This window comes from Schistosoma haematobium, chromosome 5, assembly GCF_000699445.3.
Source record: "Schistosoma haematobium chromosome 5, whole genome shotgun sequence".
NCBI classification, from domain to species: domain Eukaryota; kingdom Metazoa; phylum Platyhelminthes; class Trematoda; order Strigeidida; family Schistosomatidae; genus Schistosoma; species Schistosoma haematobium.
This window is the reverse complement of record NC_067200.1, coordinates 14,458,582-14,484,056: the sequence shown is the minus strand read 5'-3', so window position 1 is coordinate 14,484,056 and position 25,475 is coordinate 14,458,582. Positions and strand designations below refer to the sequence as shown.

The 25,475-nt window shown below is 36.5% G+C and overlaps 1 protein-coding gene across 1 annotated transcript; it reads left to right on the top strand.

Moving 5' to 3' along the window:
• Nucleotides 1–1,086: 1,086 nt before the first annotated feature.
• On the top strand, nucleotides 1,087–23,528 carry STXBP6 (Syntaxin-binding protein 6). The gene is made up of 11 exons (XM_051217549.1): nucleotides 1,087–1,301; nucleotides 1,334–1,431; nucleotides 1,465–1,543; nucleotides 1,579–2,894; nucleotides 3,591–7,831; nucleotides 8,104–8,291; nucleotides 8,914–9,180; nucleotides 10,425–12,716; nucleotides 15,308–15,752; nucleotides 15,873–19,211; nucleotides 19,358–23,528. Exons 8-10 carry the CDS (start codon nucleotides 12,539–12,541, stop codon nucleotides 16,285–16,287), a joined length of 1,038 nt encoding a protein of 345 aa, XP_051064964.1. The 5' UTR covers nucleotides 1,087–1,301; nucleotides 1,334–1,431; nucleotides 1,465–1,543; nucleotides 1,579–2,894; nucleotides 3,591–7,831; nucleotides 8,104–8,291; nucleotides 8,914–9,180; nucleotides 10,425–12,538; the 3' UTR covers nucleotides 16,288–19,211; nucleotides 19,358–23,528.
• The last annotated feature ends 1,947 nt before the right edge of the window (nucleotides 23,529–25,475 follow it).

Sequence of the window (25,475 nt, the reverse complement as noted above, 5' to 3'; positions counted from 1 at the left end):
ACTGCATTTTTCTTAATAAGTATCTTCGTTTGAATATTTAGTACTTCCAGTGACGTAATCTGAACGATGGTTGAACTACTACAATGAATTTTCAGAATGGACATCATCATAGTCATAGGTTCCGAGTAGTCATTTCTATTGTAAGAAGCTTGTAGGAATATTACTCACAATGTTCTGTAATGTTGCATTAGATGTCACCAAAGCAACACTGAAATTCCTGGGCTGTTTATATCTCATGTTGATGATCCTACCGTTTGTATAAACAACTTTCAGATGTCTTTGGTTTCATTGTGTGAAGTCGCATACAGTTGGACTCCGTCAAAGGAGACGGATTTAGGTGTACCTCTCTGGTGAAGTCTGACTTTTTTTTACCTATCTCGAAATTCATGAGGAATAATCAGTAGGTTGACAAGAGATTGTCCCTGATGCGATAAGAATTGGGCTCTTTCAAGAGCGTCTCTTGATTTACCTCACACAAATGAACAAAATATTTCATTTCAGTTTTGGTCAGTGCTGAACCCGATTGTTCTACAGGCATTAAACAGTACAGATCGGTTACAGTGGAGCAGTGAAACATTAGTAAGGAGGTGGAACTATGCCCGTCATATGTACGAAAGGGTTCTCCATTGCACAACGTTACAGAACCTTATGTATTTGAGTGAAATCGTGGTTACGTAGATCAAGGTACGAAGGGAAACGACAAAAATATTAGACTGTCAAGGATTAATTCACGAGATGGAATCATAAAGCTCAGCTGTAATCAGTCTCATGAGCCTAAAACATATTTCGGACCATTTTATATACGGAGGGACACCATACATTGTGACTTTTGCTGATCACGTCGTAGAAGGGTAGGTTCAGGTTGAATAGTTTAGATTTTGATGGATGAGCATGCCTAGGCACTAATGCCAGTAGACTGCGGGACTTAGTTCCAGGATTGCCGGTTTATATGCAGAACTCTTGAATTAACTAAACTAATCCTGCCCACACCAGTCGTTAAATATCGATCAATCCTGAATTATTTTATCCAGATTTAATCACAAATAAGTTATTACAATCCATTTTTTCTTCTGGCATTTTCACCATATTTGATTAGCTGCATCAATTTAATAGGTGCCTGGATCCTTGTTTGAAATTTGAATTAGTCATTTCGGTGTTGCTGTCCTCTGTTTTCACAAATGGCACAGAGGATCTTGGAACCATTCAGAAAATTGCCCCATCAATTGCAAAATCTTGAGATTGTTAAGCGAATACATGATTACACACTTGGGAAACATACCGATAGTTACTCTTGTCACCAGGTGAGTTCTTTTTCCAACATTATTTGCAATAGTCGTCTGCTTACGGGTGTCTGGAGTCTCCAAGCGCTTTGGCTTTCGACGAAGTTCTTGGCTTATTAGCTGTAGGAACAAGTAAAGGGGTATTAAAAATGTAGGTTTCGACGAACTCATCTCACATTCCTAGATATGGCTCACCGGGCATTGTTTTCACTGTCCAACGAGAGGGTTCTCCGATCATTTCTCTTTTGTTTTTACCAGGTGAAGTAGGTCCTCTTTACACTGATGTCATACCTTATAGGGGCGGATTGTTTGCGCTTCAACTGACGGAACGTTAGATCTTTTTGAACTAGATTCTAGATGTGGACGATGGTCACCAACTAGCCAAGTAAAAGTTCAGCAAACGTAAGTTAACCAATAGGAAATTTCGTTTTTTAACAAATGGGGATATAGCTGTTAGGTATATGCTAAATGTCAACCTCATTTGGATGGATTCATGCTTTTGCCTAAAACTTCACTCACAGACACGGCAGCCGAACAAGGTAATCTATGCATCTCAAAAACAGTAAGACATTAGATCGCTAAATGTCTTTTCTAAGTAAAATGCACCGCTTTTTACTCTTGAAATCCGCGTACATTTTGCTTAGTGAGGCTTGTTCCAATGACCTGAAGTTTATTTTGATGGATATTACTTCACAAAGTTGTTCATGGGGAGCTCATTGGTCTTGTCGAAAGAATTAGGCATTTCGTATAAACCAGTCTGGCAGGGAATCCAAGTCACTTGACATCCGTTTACAACTGAGTTCGTGCTTTCCACTGGGATGCAATAGTAATTAAAAAATTCGATTTGTCATGTTGGTTACTTGGGAACCTAGACACAATCATCGTTCTATCTCACCGTGTCCAGCTTTAAAATAGAGTTTGGTGAAGAGATTCATGTGGCTAAAATTGTCTCATTTTTTCAGCTGTTATTTCTCACAGGTTGTGTCGTACAGTACCTTCACTTTCTAATATATACGAATGTGAAAATGAATGAGTTTTCAGCATGTAGTTTGGCTAACGTATTAGCAAGATGTCAAACCGTATTGACCTTCCTTGATCTGTATCTGCTGACAGTTGGTTCTAACGAGAATTTATCTTGTCAGGACGTTAATTTGTTAGCTTTGTCGGTGTAATACTTCCCTTATATTTTGTTGAATATAATTTCGACTGAAAGTTAGGAAAGACGGCATATTATTTTTCCGTTGCTATCCACAATCGTATTGTGTGGTCTCGTCCTGTCGTTAGTGTACTTCACAGTATGGCGTACTTGTCGGTTTTCACGTGAATCGCCTTCAGAATTATCAAAAAAGACTCCAACTTATGTTTGTTTTGTTTGAGTGCAAATACGTACCTGTGCATAATAATATATTGAATACTTGCATTGATAAATTAATTTGTATTTATTTACATTCACAGCGGTAAACAAGATCTTATTACATGTATTTGTCTTGGTCATGGTGTTATTTACATTGGTTCTGCAAACGGTACACTGCGTCAAGTTGCGGTCAAAAATGGTCATATGACACTGGGAGATGATACACTCACTGCATGTACAAGTTCAATTATCAGCGACAGGTAATTCCTTTAGTGTTTCCATGCATTGTTATTGGTAACTATCCTTAATTTGCTGTAGGCTGACATCTGTGAATACTTTTTAGCTTAAAATATTAATATTGATGTCTCCAAGTATAGTTAATCAAAACCAGTATGTGAATAGGTCATATTATTCTTTAAGCGTATTCCTATCACCAATGTTACTAGGATTCGTTGTATGCTATTTTTTTGTTTGTTTGGAGATTTTAGTGTGATTTTTGCACACGATTACTCTTTCTCAGTTAATCCGACTCCACTGGGTCAGTTTCTCAATCCATGGTCGAGCCAGTTTAAAAAGTAACTCTAAGTTTGAATCCTAACCGATTAGTTGTAAGGGAAATGCTCACTCCCTTACATCGCTTCGAGGATTAACCTTACTCATTACGAGACGTCAGCAACCATTTGACATTAACCTTTCATGTAGGTTGGAAATATGTATGCCATTGTGATTGTGTAGGTAAACATACCTAATCCACCGTCTGTATATACTACCAACGTGTAGACTTGCAGCCCAACAGAATAAATTTTGGTCTGTCGTCGTCTGATAAGATCCTATAGCTACTTATTATGAACTAATTAGGATCAGGTTTTCAAGCTTGCGTAAATAGCTCAGATTTTATTATTTATAGTGTGATTTGAATGTAGGATTCCTATAATTTGGTATGTTTTGTGTTTTAGTGTCCCCGCAGACAAGCGAGATCAACTTGGGGTAGACTCTCCCATTATATCCCTTGAATTACAACCTCAAGGTAATCATCTACTGATCGCATACGCAGGGGGCTGTGTAGCAGTGGCTATTCCTCAGCCTATTCCATCAGAAAGCGTTACACAACCAGCTGCTCCGGCGGATGTTGTCACTGCTCCTACAGCTCAGGGGGAAGTTGTTACTCCAAATGTTGTTGATGAGTTGGCTCCAACTATTCCCCAAGAAACTCAGGGTGAAGCAACACCAGGTGACAAAACTGAAGTAAATGGAGAGAAGTCTCAGCAAGTTTCAAACGACAGTGCTGTCGAGTCAACTCCTAGTACTCCTGCTAAGGGACATTCGGAGAAGCGATCAACCCTAAAGTTTAAGGCGTTGACACGTAGTTTGAGACCTGATGCGTCTAAAGCAGAGGCAAGTTTCTTCAATGTTTTGTTTATTTAGATTTCAAATATGTTTAGTTAGTGTCCGAAATTGGGCCTAGGCCAATCTTTTCTAAAATCACTTGCTCACACTTCCATTAGTTGCGATGATCGAGATACGCGTTACGTATTCTCAGGCACTCCCTACCTACTACTACTGTTAAAGTAGACTGATGGTCAGTATTTACATCTGCGTCACGTTTTTGTTCGTTTGTTTATATTAAAAGGATTTTTACTTGTTAGATTTAGAGAAATGATTGCTTGGTTTGGTTTTATCACGATCCAGCACCGTTCAAAGAGCTAGGTTTAACAATGCACTGTATTGTTGTGTCATTTTGGGGCGAGTGTTTAGTGTTTATTGGTGACCTCTAAAAGAGCTTGATGACCAATAGTAAATTCCATTGTAGGGTAATCGTAATTTGACACTAACTTCTACATTACTTCATTCTTTGTGGAATGTGAAATTCATGTTTTTACCTTGTATATACTCATTTAGTGTGTCCTTAAGAAACCATCAATGCTAAAGATTTGCTTCCTGTTAAAATATTCTTTATTGTCATTCGATGTGAATGATTTTACTTATTTACTACTGACTTGCTATTGCAGAAAGAAGAACCATCATTACCTGTACCTCCAGCTCCTCGTATCAGTCATTTACTGCTTCGCGACCAACCAGTTGAATGGGCCTCATGGCGTGTTACATCCGTGGACTCTTTATCTACTGAAGTTGTAGTTGCTTATGGTGATGGTGCATTTCAGGTTTGGCCTATTGTTGCAGCTGTTAGTGATCAACCGTTTGAGCCAATCATTGTATCAATGATAGATCCACCAAACACTCCATATGGTAAGCTTTTATTACCAATTATTTTACATCAGAGCTAAGGGTTTAAAAGTTCGAAGGCAATGTTAATCATGTCGATAATCCACATTGTGGTAGGATTCACGATTAAAGCTTTATTACTTAACCAATATGTTATGGCGGTAGGATTTCTCCATTAGTAGTTTGGGGTACACAGTCTGCTGGTTTTCCACTAACCAAGAAGAGAGTAATGGGGGATTATACATAAAAACAATCTAACCCTCCTTACCATAAAACTCTTCACTTTTTTGAAAAGTAAACCAAAATCTTCACTTTCAAGAACTAAGTGCCTAGTATCAAGCAAATCCCCAGTCACGTAAACTATTCCCCCTCTTATTCAGATGTTGATTTCTACGAAAAGAATTCATGTCGTGTATCACACTCACGCAACAATGACGCTCTTACCATTTTTGTCTTCATTGTTTTCTGTCGATAGCACTATTGTGTCCACGGTTTTCACAAATCCCTAATTTTTAACCGTTACTATCGATTTGAGTATGCTAATTACGATGCATAGTTTTCTGGAAATAATCCACACTAACTACGTTTTTTTTTATGAGGGCTTATTTTGACATCTATCTCAGTTCCTTGTATTCAGAGCCTGCAATTATTCATAGGTCCATATCACTTTGCACCATTTACAATTTAATGGTCAGAAATGTACTAAGATGTAATTGGTTGCACGTTTTGTATTTTGGACTCATCATTTAGTCTTCAGTTGTCCGTTTATCACATTACTGTTTCTCAAGCCCCACATTATAGACTATTCTTTACTATTCGTTTTTCATGTATTATATTCAGCTCTTACACTGACGGCTTGATGGTACGGTTGATAATTGGAATCATATACATTTAGCTAAAATCTTTTCCAGTTCCTTAAAAGAAGTTGTGTAGTGGAGAGGATATTGTCGACTCTCATGACATGATTCTTATGTACTACAGTAATATTCGTTCTAGAACTTTTAATCAACTGTACCATGTTATTGACTTGAGAGTCCTTGAATGATTTCGTATCAATATTCTGTCTTTTTCTAAAGGTCCTTTGCCTTGTGGCGCAATAAATAAAATATTGATCAGTCCATCTGCAAAGTAAGTTAAACACTTTTCCAACTTTTTTCCAATATGTAAGCACCGCAATTCAAGTCGTGTTTTATATCCCTAAAAGGTATAAACCATAGGCTATTAGAATTATGAAAAAATTGTCTTGAATAAAGATCCGTGTATAAAATAGAACTAATTCTTATGAACTGTTCATAACAACTGGTAAAAGGATAAAAGGTGGATATGCTTTTGTTCCTGCACTCCATTTTCCTGATTTTAATGTGATAGCTTCACATGGGTTTCATATCTTCCCAATGCGAAATTGGATTCAATCTGCACGACTTTGTCTTAGCTCCAATCATTTGATTATACCTGGTTTTTCATCTGATTTGATAACATTGCTAATGGAAACTAATGACCCTTTAGGACAACTTGGAAACCCCGATTTGCGGTGTATACACAAAAATGTAAATTTAATAAATTATTTTCAACCCATAACATGCCGCTTAGTATCAGCTATGTATCAGAATAAACTTACTACCAAGTACATTTTCATGAAGCCCATGATACTACCTGGTTGGTAGGTGGAGTGGGGTTCGAACCTGAGACTCAGAGGCCGAAAGTTGAGCGCCTTAATCACCAAGCCACTTTTCGACATGTTTTAAAGTCATGGCTCAATGAGTCTAAAAATTTCTATTTACTGGTAGTAATTTGTCTAATACTGACAAAGTACTGTCAATTTACCTCTTAGGGAAGGCTATATTCAATCAGTGGGATATCATGTGGTGCTTTTAATTTGAACATGTGCTCACAGTACAATCTTGTCAATAGATTAATTGTTTATGTGGCTGATAGTCACTTGACTAATATAGGCATATAGTGTAAGTCATCCCGCAAAAACCACTCGGGTTTGCTTATAGATTTGTTTCCTATATTTATACAGGTATTCAAATTGTGAGTGACCAAACGTTTGTCTATCCTATACAAAGTGTAAAGATTTTTGAATTGATTTTCATGATAGTTTTTTATTCATATTTTCATAGTTTATTTAACTGGAAAGGATAGATTTTTGCCTCCTCGTTTATCATAACTGTCATATTAGGTGTTTTATGCCTGCTCCATTCAGTTAACCAGTGATATAAAATATCCAAAAGGTCAAAATGGGAGTAATCAATCGGTTTATATTATGCGTCTTCTCCATTTCGCAGTTATTTATTTCACTGTGAATAGAGCTTGGCCAACATTCCACATCGCTATTGCGTGTTCGATTATAGCCTCTCCCTTTGTGTAGTAGTGGGGCTTGTGTATTGTGGTAACTCAATGGAGCTATATTGACGGAAACATTTGCTTTACAGTCTCGCTACTACTATGCCATGGAGGTCTACTGGAGAGGAATATGATTAGAAGCAATTGCTTACGAAAAGACCATACGTATCCGGTCTCAAGCATTTGTCCTCTAGACTGATCACACTCCCAGGTCGTCAAGACCATCCGTAACCCAGTCTTCTCTTTTAGATCCTTCGAGGTGTATCTTCCCACAGCGTGAGCAGATGAGTAGTGACAACTCCCTTCATATCTGTAACAGCACTGTTGTATTTTTGACGGGGGTTGCGAATCTTTCCAATTTTATAGTCATTTTATGTAGTGTGGACTATAAAAATTGGTTTATAGTTCTATCGTATTGTTAGCTAAATCAATTTTCCATTACTTTCTATTTTTATATTTCCAATTAGTGCCGGTTTACTAACAGTGTTTTGTGGAGGTTTACCACGTCCCCAATTTGAGAATCGTTATGCAGTGTCTGTCTTACAAGATCATGAACATCATGTTTGTTATCAGTTTGGATCAAAGGTTATTGATTTTGTACTTGTACCGAGTGAAGGAAGTGTATCAAGTAAGGTTCTTCGTCTTTTTTAAGAGATTTTTGCGTCCTAAATCATCCTATTACAAAATCATTGTAGAATCATACGTACACCATCTTGATTTTGTGAAAGTCCATATTAATAATGAGTAACATTTAATACTATCTTGTAATATGGGCTTTTCACAATAAATATTTTACATATTAAGTGTAAGTCAAAGATAACTTGGCTACAGCTAGACATTATTTGATTTCTTTTTAAAAATTCCACATTCATTTTTTCTTGTTTTTTCCATTCCTTCCAGATGAAACGGTTTCAGGTGAAGTTGTGACTAAACCTTGTCCACCTAGTTATTCTGCTACATTATTAGTGCTTACTGAACGTGAACTTGTTGCGATTGATTTAACTCAACCCGATTGGCCTGTCTACGATTCACCATTTCTTAATTGTATGGATTTCACTCCGGTTACAGCTATAACTCACATAGGACAGGTTTGTTTTGATATTTTGTTATTGTCCCGTTTTTTCCAGTACATTCTAGTCGTATGTAGATTGACATATTTTTAAAAGTTCATGAGGCAGATTAGCTTATATTATCTCAACTATATATTAATTCTCTAAAATGCAAGTTGGTTGTTTGTTCAGTCAAAATTCATAACATTAAATACCAAATGTGAATGCCTTCTAATTGATTTGGATGTGATAATATTTCATCGAAATTTTGCTACGTGCAGATTGAAATAAGTTGGTTAATTGTGCCGGTGAATACAATGCATCAGTTTTTAAATGATTGAATAACAGTTTTCATATGATACATTTCAATGACATTGTTCTTTTGGTGGTGACACTATGTATTATATGTATTTTGACAGTTTTGACAAAATATCCATATATTGTATCAGATCTCATACGCATTGTTGTACTAGTCTATGCTTTATTATTTATGCAGTACTTAAATCTATGTAGAATATTCAATTCGGGAATCAAAACAATTGTGCTATCTGAAGAGCTATGTAGTTAGTGTGATTAATTAGCATGGTTTTATTGGTAGTTTCATACATTACTTGTACTTAGTAGTAGTATGATTTTCTAAAAATTGTATTTGCTTATCTAGGTTCCACCAGCTCTAATCCATCGGCTACACCAAGCTGCTCAGATAACTTCAGATGATATTACCAACTGTTCATGGCCAATATGGGGCGGGTCTCATAATGGTAACAAGAAAAATTTTGCACAAAATTCTGGAAATGACGTTATCGTCCTTGGACATTCAAATGGATGGGTTACTTTATGGGCAGTTGGTCGAGGAGATACTACAATTCATCTGGGAACTTTACCAACTTCATCTTTGTTTAATTTAACTGATTTGCAAAATGGTCAGGTAGGCAGTCAATCAATACCTACAGTTCTTATGATTTTCTTTCATTACAAAACTTAGTATATACTAGTTCGCTCCCCATTCCAACCATAATTATTTTACGATTAGTCAAAATTCTTTAAAACCAGCATGTTCCTATCGAATTATTAACAATTAATTTGTCCAAAGTTATAAGAAATTTGTACAGACATCGTTTCATCTTTTCTTACGGCTTTTCAGGATCATATGCTTCTGCGATTTCTGAAAAACAAATCAAAGATTGTGTTCTATTGAGCATGTTAATTAGGAGACTATGAATTACTTACCTTAATGTGTATTTTGATTGTTCAGCTAGTTATGAGTTGCGAATTACAAGCGAATCAATGTATTCAGTTTTGTTGTACATGTTGTAACTACATCATAATTTTTCGAATGAGTCTAGTTAACTCCAGAAGATAGTTCTGGAGTGTTCCTCATTTATAGCCATGAAACTAGCCGGGATGGGATTAGCTAATTGATCACAAATGATTTCGGAGCATTACTCACGTATAATGGGATAATGAAGTGAGGAGTGCTAAATAAAGATAATGAATAGGTTGGTTAGGTTGTGAATCTTAATGGAGTTAAATGATCGAGACATGTGTTACCTATGCCAAACCGCCACCTACCTCGATTCACAACGTTGACTAAAATTGGAGTAAGTTGGGAGGAAGTTAAGGGCAGTTAAATTCAGACATAGTTCTAGTTTATAAAATCCTTCATTACGTAACTAAGTTGTGTTGTAAATCCAAATTACACGTTAGCCGTGGTCAGTATTTGGAAACGGGTAAGATGGTTCAGAACCGGTCACAGTGATGCAAATGCATTCACTTTTTATCTTTCCCTGTATTGAGTTTCAGTATTCCTTCACAGACATCTTTTTATTGTTTCCTTGAGAACCATATAATGTTTGATCTTATTATCATTTAGTTTGAATCTTTTGCTATTCATTTTGTTAATTTAAGCTTAATATACTAAGTTGGTTTTGAAACTTTGTATACACAAAGATTTGCTAAAATGCTGTTAACTTAGGACTTATCATAACGACAGCCTACTGTCAATGAGAGCTCCGGAAATCAGGATGTAAATTGTTGGTCGTTTGATGCTTTTATGACTATTCATTAACAAAAGTTAAACATTCCTAGTCGTTAACATTTTACATTGCTAACAGTAACGTTATTACTGTTACATTTACAAAATGATTACTGAAATTTTATTTTAATTTTCAGAAGTGTGGGAATTCGATATTGGAGGAAGAAACGTGGCCACCTTTTCGTCCAGTTGGTTATTGTTCTCGAGCACAACGTCAATCTGTCGAGAATTGTGATCCACGCTTAGCTATTACACAGTTACTTGTTTTACTGGGAAGTCCAATTCGATCAGGTGTTAGCGGTTCAATTGCACCGGATACATTGACACTCGTTGTGGGTGGTGCTGGTGGTCAAGTGAGCCTATGGGTCGCCGGTTCAGAAGGATTTTTGCATTCACCGGAACTTAGTTCTTTTGAGCCTGATGTATTCAGAATATGTGTTAGCCTCATTGATCATTCAGATGAGAATAAATATATTTGGAAAGATGCTTTATCTCTTCGAGTAAGTAGTCCACTTCATTTTTCTGTTGTATGCCAGTGTTTAATGTAAGTGGATATTTGTTTAGATCCACTAAATGATCTGCAATTTTGCCCTACTAGTCATTTCATACTATGAACTTGTAAAACTCCAAAGGGTTACGTTTGTTTGTATTCAAGTGGTTGAGATGATAAAAAATCCGAGCTCATTTTCTTTATCAAAAGCTTATATTTATTGTGGAATTATGACTAGGTGAATTATTGTGTAGAGTTAATACAATTTATTAACTAATGTAAAATTTACCTTTTTTGAATGAAAGTTAGTACTTTGAATAATCCATCTTACACCAAATATGCACAAGTTTTCCTAAAATTTATGACCCCTCGAGCTATTAATTAATACTTTCCTTGTGCTCATAGCTTGATGAGGTGAAACATTATTATTAGTAGTAAATGGTTTCTTTATTATTAATATTCACTTAGTATTGTATGCTTAAATCTTCCCATTGATGTTTAGGACAAGAGGTACACTTTGAATATTTCTCCTTCAATGTATTTCCATATGTACAATCTATTATTCTAATGGCAATGAAAATAGACACTTCGTTCCTTTTCAAATCATCAGATGCTGTCGTAAATTGAACACCAGGGTTAAATTTAAATAAACCATTAAATGGTTTTCTAAATCTTGTTACTGGTTCACCGAAAAATACACCGATCAATATGAACCAATAAAGTAGAGTGTACTGGACAGTTGTTTCTGTTCGTATTTGGGATCGGCAATTCTGCATAGGTTTAAATTCAAGATATTCATATCACGTCGAGCTCAGTACCAATCTTACCACTGATTTGAATTTTATCGGTTCGTGTTTTTCAACCTCTTAATTTATCGTATTACATCACAATTAATCCTGTTGTGCATGTTTCTGATCAACGTTTTATCGATGTGTTGAGGTTTCTTTACAACAATTTTCCTGATTGTGATAACTTAATTTAGTACAACATTTTTATCGTTCTAAATTTCTATGCTAGTGAGTTGGGTAAAATAGAACTAACACGTAACCACCCCAACTCCGTAAATAAGATTTTTATCATTTATCCAATACATTGATATTCTTTTTATACCTGTCGAATGATACAACATTGTTTTGCAAATTTGATGACCTATGCGATCTTTAATTTTGGAAGCATCCTTTGCCATTGTTCTCAATTAAATTGTCATTTACTCACTTTCATGTTAGTGTCTTGTGTACGAATACCTTTATTTTTATTGCTTACAAAGGCGCTAGTCAGTTACTCACTGAGTGTAGTACATTTGTCTAGTCCTACAATTGTATATTTATTTAATCTGAACTAATCACATGTTATTGTGTGCTGATTACAACCACTTGTATGATTTATTTTTCTTTTTAATTTCTAGCCTACCGAAGGTGTCCCTCATTATTGCACACCAACTGGACTAACATTTCATCCATGTCAACTTATTCAATTAAATCCTCCTAGCCAGATTACATCTCTTGCATTGGAGTTGTCTTGGAATCTATTGGCCATCGGTTCTTCACACGGATTTGCTTTGTTAGACTTATTTGATCGTTCTATAATCCATGCTCATTTCACTTACGATTCATCAGGTCCTGCAAAGATTGTTAATGCTGTTGCTAGTAAGTTAATCGTACTGTGATCCAATGGTTTGTGTGATATGTTTGATGTCAAATAATTGTTACTTGTTAGCTCCTATTTTATTCTTGTTTATTTTCAGCTGTACAAAATGTGATAATGGCTCGAGGAAGACAGCTTACATCAACAATGAGACAATCATTTAGACGTTTAAAACACTTTCGTACTTCAACAGCGAGCTCTGAGAAAACTTCGAGCGAACCTATTGCACCAGCTGATGAAAATCAAACAACGCCGCAACAAACCGAAAAGAGTCTTGATGAAACCTCACCTAAAGGTATGTCCTGACTATTGTATAACGTAGTTTTTAAATGCTGTCATTGTGACTATTTTCACATCTAACTGCACAAAATAAGAAGTATGTATGCCATGATTTTTTTCTCAGCAAAAGTTAGTGGTAGTTGAACTGTTTAAGCGTTTGACTCTTAAAAACTTAATCACAGGTCTAGACCTCCATCTACTTCGTTTTGGTCGACCTGTTAATATCATTAGCTTGGAGTGCGCTCCAAAGCCAAATACACTAATTTCTTCTAGGAAATTACGTTAAAAATAATAATGATAACAACTACGGCAAAACAATTTTCCAGTGCATTCAGGTCAGTTATAATCTTCATTAGGATGCTGCCGCAGCTACGCTTAAGTGTTACCGTAAGTAGGATTTCTAGACTTAATTTCTGATTAGCAAACGTCGTTTTTAAAGTGTGAATCAGTCAATCGGCAGTCCACTACAATACAGGACCAGGTACATATATGCATCAGTCTAAGTTGCCAAGTCTCATTAGCACAACAAAATGAACACCAAATTCATAGAAGTAGTTACTTCAATAATGGTGGTAATATATAAAAGAAGGATTGTGTATAAGCATATAATACAGGAAGAGAGAATTAGTTCGTAGAAAGAAAGATAAGAAGCGATTTTAATCTCATAGTTTAAAGGAAAACAGAGAGTGTATACACCTACACCATTGTGATCGATTCTCAGCCATATCATCCACAGTCTCCAACCATTGGTTATGATAGTCGCGCGGACCCCAACCGAGTCGTTTATATCTAGCAACATGGCTCAGACCAGAAGGTGGTGACTTTGTGAACTGATGCCACATTTTAGTTTGACCGCCGCTGACTTTCTTTTAATCGTCTCGAACACTAGTCAGCATTGCGCGTCGTGGTAATCGGTGTTCAGGTATATGTAACACGTGGTCCAACCATCTCAGTCGATGAAGATTTACAACCTCATCAACTGATTTACCATCATTCTCTAATACCCTGCGTCTAACCTCACTATTACTTACCTGGTGATCCATCAGATGTGAGCAATATTTCTAAGATATCTGTGAACAAATACTAGTGACTTACGAGTATATTTTACCCTTAATGGTCACGTTTCGCAGAACGAACTGTTGCGCAGCATACTCGTCCCTTAATTGACAGACGGATGGATATCTCACCTTCATCATGGGTGACGTAGGTTGGCAAATACCAAACGAGCTTCCTGAATCCGTGCAGAGATTTCGTTAGGTATCAACACATTAGGACTGATCAGACTTCAAAGAAAAGCGAAATTGTCGACGTGTTTGACTATTCCACTCCCTATCCTTAGTTCAGGTGTTGACGCAGGCCAGTGTGGAATCAACAATTAGCATTTAGGAGGGGAGAAACGCATCTCGAACATCCTGACATTGTAGCTCGGTGCTATCAAAAGACTGCATTTTATCAGCGTGTTCACCAAACATGACTATGTGGTCTGTGTATTCTGGATGGATAAGTGGACGTTGTGGAAGGAGATTAATTCCTGAAAATGCAGTCGACGAGAATGTTATTTCCAGCACTAGCTCTATGATGAAATTAAGGAGTAACGGATGTAGTGGACATTATTGACGGACACCACGTGAGGTTGCAAAACCAGATAACAGGGTGCGTACATCGAAGCCTTCAATGTTCGGTTCGAAGCGGGGTTTCAGTAGACTTGGGACGGTGTTTCGCGCACTGGAATCGTTGGTCATGGTGACACTTGACGAGGAGGATGTTTAGAGTTGAGAGTCGAGGTAAGAGGAATAATAGGTATTGATGACGGATATTGATTATGAATACAGCGATATTGAGTGCTGTTAGTGATATTAGGGCGGTTACCATTTCCCGGTTGCTCACACCCTGGAAGGGTTCTTCTGGAGGTATCTGGAAAGGAAATCGGATTAGAGGTGGTCTTATTGACCTGAGAATGTGACCACAATGCCCAAAACACAACTGCTTGATTTCGGTCTCACACAAACTTTTTGCGAGCAGTTTTTGTATTAGCTCAATACTTGTTGAGACATTACCACCGGAGACGGAAATCCATGGGATAAGGCGAGATGTGCATTTTTAGGGTCGACATTTTCTAACTCCACTCTTCCTTGTGGGAAGGCGGCAGCGCTGTTATGCTGGTTGTCTGAAGGAAACACCTTACTGTGGTCACACATGTCTACTGTCAACAGTACGACTTCGCCCTCGGACCTTGAGTTTGCTGCTTTTAGTTTTACCGCTTTTCAACCGGACCTACCTGTCATGGTAGAACCTTGAGGAACGATTGTTTGAGCCAGTATAACTTGATTGTTCATCAGGATAGGCATGCCCGACCACTACGTCAAGGTAGCAGCAACGGTCGGGTGTGTGTGAATACTTTTCTTGGTACTTTATTTGTAGTTATTCATTGCGTTAGTATACCTTAGTCTGTGTAGATATTCCTGATCATGCATACATAACTTTACTGTTTCTTACAGTCTGTTAACCTTTTCATCATTATTTTACTTCACAAACTTTAAGCATTTTCAATTCTATGTAAACGCATACTTCACTGAAATGTTACAATTTTTATCAATTGTTTCACAGATGAAATTAAAGAACAAGATCAGCCTGTTGAACCAGGTGAAAAAAAAGAAATCCGAGAAAATGTTGAAGCTGTAGGAGTAACAGAGCAACCAACAACTTCTGTAGAATCTGAAGAACCGAAACAACAATCAATAACGGATAATGCTGAGGTTGATGTTCCTCCTGAACCTATTCAACTTAGCCAAGAGGATATAGTATCATCAGCTGTTCGTTGTCTCCTGTTTTCTGAGACGTATGTTCAAGTGGGAGACCGTGCTCCTTCTGTCTGGGTTGGTACAGCTTCAGGTAAAGTGTTGGCTTTTAATTTGTCATGGAGAGGTGCTGCTGGACCCGTTAAGGCGACATTGTCCAAGGAATTACAATTGCATCATCACTCTCCGATTGTTTCTTTGTATATCATCGATGCAGTTGATCATGGACCAATTATGCATAGCCAAGCTTACAGGTATGTACAGTGTACTCAGTAGCTGTTTCTATTATTTCTACTGTTAGATTTCTTGTTATCTGCACTACTTTACCATTTTCGTCCAATTTTAATAATTTTCTATTTTCAATTTCTATTAAGGAATTCGTGTGTCGAATCAGTTGAAAGTAATGAGAAACAAGAATCTGCTCAACCGTCAGAACCTCCTGCTGAAGTTTCGATGGATGGTGGTAAAGATACTGAAATACCTATTCAATCAACATCAGCCACACAGGATGTGCATCAATTACTTTTGTGCTCTGAGGAACAAGTTAAATTGTTCAGTATACCTTCACTTCGTCCAATTTATAAGCATAAATTTATTGATCGCCTTCGTATGCTTGGTATGTCAGTGACTTCTGGTGCTGGTTCAACTTCTAAACCAGAGAAGGAAGTGGTTGAAGAAGCAGCAGATACAGTTGTTGGCGAGAGCGAGGTAAATATTTCCTTCATTTTCGTGACCTCGTACACAATAGTCCATATTATTTATTGCTTTATTCTATTTTCTGATTTGTGATTTCATGTAACTCTTACCGGGTACATAAGTTAATGCATTGGTTTTTGTGAGGACGGCACCCGAGTGAACTCAAGGAAGCTCAGGAAGAGTCGAAGAAAAGTCAGAAAATTACAAAATTCTTAACAGCTTATTAAACCACGCCAAACCCTATTGTCTCATATGGAAAGTCCCTTGCTGAAGCTATGTTTGGACACTTCAATTTGACCCAAAATTCGGACTTTGATATCAGCATCTTCAGGAGATCGGGGACTACATACAAACGCAAGACGCTTAAACTGGTCTTCTGCCATTATCGATAATTCAAAACACTCACACTCGTGATTTACTATACTAGCTTGTCTCACCCGCTCATCGTTTCCAGCTTTTGCTAACTTGGTAACGAATATCAAACAAAGATGACTGTTCACCAAAGATTTGCTACAAAATTACGTCCGCCACATCAACTGAAAGGTCTCTCACATTCTTGGAATAATTAAATTAGTGTACCGTTCATGTTCAGCTATGCCAAATTTGCGTAGTAGTACTCGGACCTTTGCGGCGTCATCAAATGTTTATTGGTCGACTTCGAATTCTTCTTCCGAACATAGCTTCAGAAGGGGACTTCCCATCTGGGACAATAGGATGGAACGTAGTTCTATAAGCTGTTAAGAATTACATAATTACCTGACTTGTCCCCTCGTTTCCCCCTTTCAGTAATGCTCTTTTAAATGTGTCAACGAAGCTCTCTGCTTGTCCACTTGATTGAGGGTGATAGGGTGGAGAACGTATATGTGTAATTTCATTAGTGCTACAGAAGTGCTTGAATGTCGCTAAAACGAATTGTGAGTCGTTGTCAGTCACCAAAGTCTCCGGGACACCGAAACAGCTAAATAATTCAGATAACTTGCTAAATTGTTTCACTGACTATAGTTTGCCATAGCATAGTTTTGTGGCCATTTCGTGAGTTCATTCACTATGACTAAAAACGTTTGTCATCGTACTGGGGCTGCGAAATCTGCGTGCAGCCTCTCCCAAACACTATTAGGCTTTTCCGTTTTTGTGATTCACACTTATTTGGACTTTCGAATGCTTTCAGGCACGACGAACAATTGCGTCATCTAGTTTCGATATCTTGATCCATTGTAGGCCAGTAAGCATAGCTTTGAGCCAAAGATTTCATCAACATCCCATCCAATCATCTCTCGGAAGAACATTCCAGAATATTGACGTGTAGCTTTCTGATTGGACAAATGCTAAAAACCACTGCATGCGGATTGGATGGGTGTAATGATGATTTCATTTTTACTAAAAGCTTGAGAGTTTTGTACCATATTTGACAGTTTGGAATGACATTCCTTCTCACTTGCGATTTAGAGGGTTTTAACGTTCGAATGCTCAGGTAGTACGCGGTATAGCAAGAATCTAATCTCTAGATATAACAGTTTTGGAGCCATATTGGGAACAGTATCACAATAAATATTATGATTTTTGACTGTTATTTATGAATAGGTTGTATATGTGAACACAAGCCAGATTAATCCCAAACGTGTGACAGGGTTTGGCCTTCAGAATTTTACTTCTGGGTCCGGAGAAAATGCTAAACTCGAATGGAATGCTGTTGCAACGCTACTAGATGGACAGATTGCTGTACTGTCTTTGCCTAACCTTCGTAAAGTATTCAAGGGTGAGTCCACTGGTTAGCACCTTTTTCACTCACTAGATATGTTTATCAGCTGAACGATAATGGTAGAAAAAGTAAGGAATTATTCGGTTGAGTACATTTTATGGAGTGGTAAATTCACGTCATTAATACAAAAGTCAACAAAGATTCCTCAATCGATTGATATCTTTTGGTTATAGTGTATTTTCCGAGCTAGTTAGTCTACTTGCGAGGTTGTCATTGTTGTTCTGGACAACATCATCGCTTACTTCATTTGGTAATGAGCGGTTTAATTGACCCAGAGGTCAATAGAATAAATTACTCGAAAGGCACAAAATGACATAAAGATAATAAAACCCTTGTACACAAGTTGGAAATAACGTTGTCAGAACAAGCTGACTCAAAATTTGTGGAGTAATCAAAATGTTCACTTCTTCTTGGAGTTGGCACTAATAATTTGTTGGACAACAACGAAAATTTTGCGATTGAAAAGATCCTTTACCTTAGTATAATCGGAAATATCGAGTGGGATTACAGATCTCCATGATTTTTGAGTGGTTAATGAAACTGTGCCATCCACGATAGAGCCTTTTTGTTTCATTGAAATCATTAATCAATATAATTGAACCATTGTTTAGATATAATATTATGATTATCGTATACGTATTTTCCAGTTTTTATTTATTGAATTAAGGTTCATAACTATCGGTTTACGTAAAGTTTATTATAAATTCCTTTTTTAGAACGCTGTTATCCTGGTTATCTACCTTCATCTACACTTCCCTGTGTTGCCACGCGTACGTATAACACGCATGTCTTCTGGTCTATAGGATGTCGTCTTTTAGTATCCGAACTCAATCCTATTCCTTTGTTGAATTCATTCGCAACACCAGTTAGTGATGTTATAACAGACGATTTTATTGCAATCCATTTACCCGAATGGGCTAGAACGGCTAGTAAAGATGTATCAGTCGAAAATGAAAATTTAAAAACATCCAACCTGACAAACTTGGTTTCTGAACCTCTCCAGGTATCGTTGTTTGCATATTATATAAGCATTTTCTTTTTCCTACCTTTTCGTCATACATTCACTGTCTACTAATAATTATTAACATTTGTTATTTCAGAGTACTGGGAATATTACCACTGACGAGAAAACAAGTGGTTGCGCACCTGTAGTAGAAGAGGAGATTATACCAACGAATAAGATGAATGATACTATACTAGAGAATGGTCAGAATATTGGTGATGTTACATTGGATTCTATCAAGGAATATTTGAATGGGTAAATTTTAGTATTAAGTTTATTTAATTAATTATAAATCTGTTTTGTATTTATTTTCTTTATATGTTTATACTTGTGATGTAAAATTTTCACTGGATTAGAATGAAATTGTATATTATAACACTTGGTTATTTATTGTTCTTCAGCACTGATGTAACAATGGTTGTAAAAACAACTGAACTGTCTACTGAAAAGCGTACTCTTGTAGAAGGTGGAAAAATTACAACTACCGTTCATGAAGTAGAGAAGGTTGATGGAAAAATTACAAAAGACGATGTTGTTAAGTTTGTCGCTGATGGTGAACCGGAGGTGGTGAGTATTACAGGTCAGTTTCATACAACATGTTAACTTATTGATTTAATACTATTGATGGGGTTAGAAAATTGTGCTTGTGGTTTTAAAATCTCTTTAATTTTCTTGTTGTAGTATCTTAGGTCATAGCGATTGATAATGGTGTTTCTGAAGTATTTTCTGTTTTCATACCCAGCATCTTGTTTTTATTAAATTTCGAGCATTGAATTACCGGTATTATTTTCATAAATTTACAGTGAACGAACTACAACTTTAAACAAATGATCGTCAAGTTATATGTGGTGATAAATTGTACATAATTTAAATTCTGTCACATCGTTTACACTGTTTATGATGTTCAAGCTTTGAGAATTTAATGGTCGAATGTGAAGCAATTATCTATCCATCACAGGCTTGGTGTAAATAAGACGTCAAGTGTTCGTACTCTGGACCGAATGTTCTGCGTTCGATTCACGGTTTTTGGGATCGTGGTTACACACTGTTAAGAAGTCCCACATTAGAACGAGACAACCGTCCAGTGTTTTCAGGTTTATATTGATGGTCTAGCTAAGATATTAGTTCGTGGTTTAAACCACAAAAAGTTTTCTAAATGTTTCACTGCCGAATTTTAAATCACTTTATTGTTTATACTGGGGTGTAATCTACTATTTAGTTTATTGTTTAAATTTTCCTAGAAAAAGCAGATTGTTAAGATTTGTATGGTCACAATATAGTTTTTCCATACATTGAGATCTAATATTCTCTGTCTATTACAGTCGATGGAACCTTGTCTAGATTTAATAATTTTTTTGTTTGCCAACTACATATATTGATTCCTTAAGACACTATTCAATGGAATCCATCTAAACTTTGTTAATTATTCAACCACTCTACTGTGTTGTCCTTTGGGTTCATACAGGAAGTCAATCAGTAACAACGTAGAACTTCGTACGTACGTACATCAGGTCGAGTTGCCATACCACATTAGCACAGAGATGCAGTGGTCGATTCAAATCCCATAGTGATAGAGGTAGTAAGAGTATAAGCAGTAATCGGGAAGATTAGGGTTTGGAGATGTTATTTAAAGAGTATAATACAGTGAAATAAATTTGGGAAGAGAAAAAAGAGACAAGGAGGAATCAGGAGATTAAAATTTGGAAGAACACAAAGAGTGTATGCACCTGCACCATTGCAAACGATTTTGAGCCATGTCATTCAGGGTCTCTAACCATCGGTTGCTATCATCCCGCGGTCCCCAACCAGGTAGTCTACACCTACCAACATGACTCATTCCACTTGTCAGTGACTTCATGAACTTGTGCCATGTTTTGGTCTGGCCGCCCCTAGCTTTCTTCCAACCTACTCCTATACCACTGAACTTCGCTCGTCGAGGCAGTCGGTCGTTGGGTATACGTAACACGTGTCCCAGCCATCTCAACTGATGAAGTTTCACCACTTGATCAATTGATTTGCCATCCTTACCTAGTACCCGTTTCCTAACAACTGTGTTACTTACTCGATGGTCCCAGGATATACGAGCAATGTTTCGAAGACACTTATGATCAAATACTAGTAACCTACGAATATCCTCTACTCTTACCGGCCACGTTTCACTGCCATAAAATAGGACGGAACGAACTGCTGTGCAGTAAACACGTCCTTTGATTGATAGACGGATATCTCGCCTATGCCATAAATGACGCAAGTTGGCAAAAGCTAGTCGAGCCTTCTGTATCCGTGCTGAGATTTCGTCACACACCAAACCACAAGGGCTGATGAGACTTCCAAGATAAGTGAAGTGGTCGACACGCTTAACTACTTCACTCCCTATCATTAGTTCGGGTGTCGATGCAGCCCAATCCTGAAGCAACATTTTGCATTTCGAGAGGGAGAATCGCATCCCGAACATGCATTGTTGCTTAGAGTGGTCAGAAGCCTCTGCATTTTGTCAGCGTCTTCACCAAATAGAACTATGTCATCGTTCATATTCCAAGTCAACAGGAAACTGAAAATGTAAGACCGATTGTGAATTTATAAATAGTATGTTTAGAACCAACAAAGTATATACTTGTGAATATAAGTAGCGTATAAGTAAACTATATTCACTTTTTACATTACACCAAAAATAAAATAAATCCAAACTACTTGGTTGGGGTTCGCCTAATTATTGTAATAAATAATGGTTGAAGATGTTGGATCACTTGACTAAGAATCAGTCGCAGAGATGCAAATACCATTCCCCCCCTTTATTTTCTCGATCTTTCTACTTTTCATTCTTCTTGAATCATTTTTTTTACTACCATTGATACAGTTATTATTTCGAACATTCTCTATGTTTCATGTTATGCTATAGCAGTTTGGACTTATTTTTTTAAAGTTCTATATTGTTCATAACTGACTGAATTTTTTCTTATAAAAAAAGCCATCCCACTAATCTGAACTTGAAATGAAAAGTGTTTTTTTCCTCTGAATTTATATTCCAGTGTTCGTGTTTGTTATCTGGTATTTTGATTGTTAATACTGGGTTGATGTATGTTATTAATTTGAAAGTTTTTCTTTTCTATTGTTCATTTTAGGCACTGTTTAACTAAAGCAAATTATCGGTCGATCACAATTGCCACTGGAATATAATACTTTATCTTTGTCTAATTCAATTTAATATTATTTACTATGTTATCATGACATTATTTTACCATTGTTGATTCTCATTTTCCTCTTCTGCTTAAATTGACTCGTCTTATACCCATGTGTTTGTCCCCCGTGTATCTCGTGTTGCCTCCCTTCGCAATTATCGCTTCTCAAACTGATGATGATGATTAACGGTGCTTTTGTGTCCTAGTCGGTACAATTTACCGGTGGTCATTATTTTTCTTGTTTTATTGCGTGTTGTTTTTGGTCTTTTGTGCCTTTATTTTTAATCAAAGTAAATTTTCTCTCTTCGCTTATCCTTTTTGTCATTTTTCGCCTTTTTTAAAATTTCTCTTATATATGCTGTTCTATTGTTTGATGTCTTTTCATCAACTGTATGAACCGTTTCTCGTTTCTTTCTTGTTATTACTGACATGTTTATGCATTCACATACAATTACAACACATAACTTGACAGCCTATCTGCTCCCGATTTTTGCTAGTCATAACTGCCGTGTTGTGTCAATGTATATCACACTTAACATGTTTTTCAGCTTTGTGTTAAAGTCTGTTCTAGATCATGTGTTTGATGTGCTGACTGGTGTACGCTCAGTTATCTTAAAATCTTTATTCTACCCTTTAAATATACTGAAATCTATTCTCTAAACGTGGAAAATTTCATTAGTATTTTATCCCGTTTTTATCCAGTTACGCAACATCTACATCTTTGTTTGTGTGTTTTGTGTACTCTGGTAACAATGTTTGTACATGTATACCAGCTCATATGCTCCTGTTTGTATAACTTGTTTTGTATACTGTTGACCATCATCAGCACTACTTCTGTATGCTCTATGCACATCATAATTATTTGTTTCTGTTTAACTGATCTCTTGGTATAAAAACAGCACACGTACATATGTCCACACGCAGTCATTATCAATCGCACATATATGCTACACCAGATACTACTTACTACCTAATATGGTGCATATATACGCTTATAAATATGGCACATACATGTTAACGGTAATAATGACCAACCCTAACAATGTTAACAAAATTTACATGTTTTACAAGTTTCTGTTTTGTTTTGCTTCTTTTAATCGTTAAATGTTTCTCATTTTGTTGTTTTTATTTCACTCTAATCATGATAAGTTGCTGGCAAATGTGAACGTATATTCCTTTTATTATCACTACTCAATATTACTATTATCTTATTGTTATTATATCTAAATGCGAATAAACATTTTTCTGTCATATGTGTTTATCGTTTTCAGGTCATTTGGGTACTTGCACAAATTGACTTGTAGGGTATTTGACTTCTACATAAATGTTCAGCTCAATATTGAATTTAAACCATAGTTTTTGGATGTCCGTCTGTTTATCCCTTGGACCAGTGTGCATGTACAGAAATCTAACGCGAATTTTATTTTGTTCGTTACAAGGAATTGAAGTAGACTATGTCATTTCTACTTCTGGATCGATTTCGTGTTATGCATTTGAATCAATGGAATAGGCAACTGACTCAATCTTTTTCGATGTAACACGCATCGAAATAGCGTTCAACCATTTGTAAAATTTGTATACAAACCGGTTTTTTCAATGAAGGTTGGTCATTCTGTTTGTAGGTGTTTGAATCTTCCTGTTGTCGATGTTAAAGACTGTGATTGACCAGTCTCTTTTGGCTATATGTGTGTCCTGAACGGGTTGCCACGATATTATCTTTATTACATAAGGGTTTTCCAGAAAAGTTGGATAGTGACTAGCAGTGTAATCCGGTACGCGCTTTTTGACTTGTTTGAGTCGCAGCTGGATGTACTTGCCTCAGTGTTCATGTTCACTCCTGAACTCAAAAGCAGAACTAGTTGACAAGTTCTAAATAGATCGAAATGCTCATTTTCAGTCCCAGTGTTAGCTACTACCTTACTTTCTATAAGCTAATGATTGTTTGTAGAGTTTCTGTCGAAGTATTGGCGACTTTCACATTAGTTTACATTCAGGTTCTTGTTATTTTAATGATTGTCAAAAGCTCATGTTAAGTTTTTTCGGAATGCCTGCATGGTTTGGTTTCAATATACGAACTCTCGACATATACTAACGCCTGTTCGATATAGCCGTATTACAAAATGTCTTATTTTCCTCGATGGGTTAGTCTTTCTTCTACTTAGCTAACTGTCCTAACTGATTATAAATAATGCGTATAGATTCAATATGGTTTTGTTTGATATCGGAAAAGCGTTAATCTATTCATAACATTTTGTTTATTTTAGCCTAGTCATTTTTTTTATTTTCCATATACTGATTGATTGTTTATTCCGTTATTTTTTTCTAAGTTGAAATTTAATGATCCTGATAATGGACAGTGTGTGCATAGAGGGAGAGTTCTTTGGGAAATAATAGCCTGGATACTTATCTCGAGATCAATACATGTACATATAGTTACGATCTAATAGCACTTGTGAAGCGTTCTGTACATAAGGTATTTTATTTTGATTTCATACTGAAGACCAGTTACTCAGCGACTGACATGTATGTAGTGTGAATTTTTACACATCATATATTCGTGGCTATTATCTATCGGAGGACAATTTATTTACAGTACATTCGACATAAGTATTGGTCACAAGTTTTTACTGGTTGGAATTGTTAAAAGTTGATTGGGTATTACTGTGATATTGTACATAAATCAATGACTTGTGGGTTTGTCATGTGCGTTTTAGATTTATCACTAGGGGAATTTTCTTTCCATTTGCTTACAGAGCTTGTATTTAACTGAAGAAAAATATTTGAAATTATCCAACTAACAACTGATTAGGTCACAATCTATAACGTATTTTAGATTCTGAAAGCGTGTATCACTGAACATCAATACTTCATATGGAGCTACTTTTACTTGTTAGATTTCAACTTTATTATTCTAATGTAAAATGTGAAACTTCGCAACTGAGATGCCCCGAAATTCCTTGGATCGGTTTAGACTGGAGAAAGCGCACACGAGCCGCTTACATACGAACATGCGTTTATATCCTCTGCCAGGGAGGCTCTACCCACTAGCTTTACACGGTGGTATTCATGAATTTGAAAAAAAAAGAAAAGTGAACCTGAATGGTGGATACGAAGGATTAGCAAACGCCGTTTTTAAAGTGTGAATCAGTCAATCGGCAGTCCACTACAATACAGGACCAGGTACATATATGCATCAGTCTAAGTTGCCAAGTCTCATTAGCACAACAAAATGAACACCAAATTCATAGAAGTAGTTACTTCAATAATGGTGGTAATATATAAAAGAAGGATTGTGTATAAGCATATAATACAGGAAGAGAGAATTAGTTCGTAGAAAGAA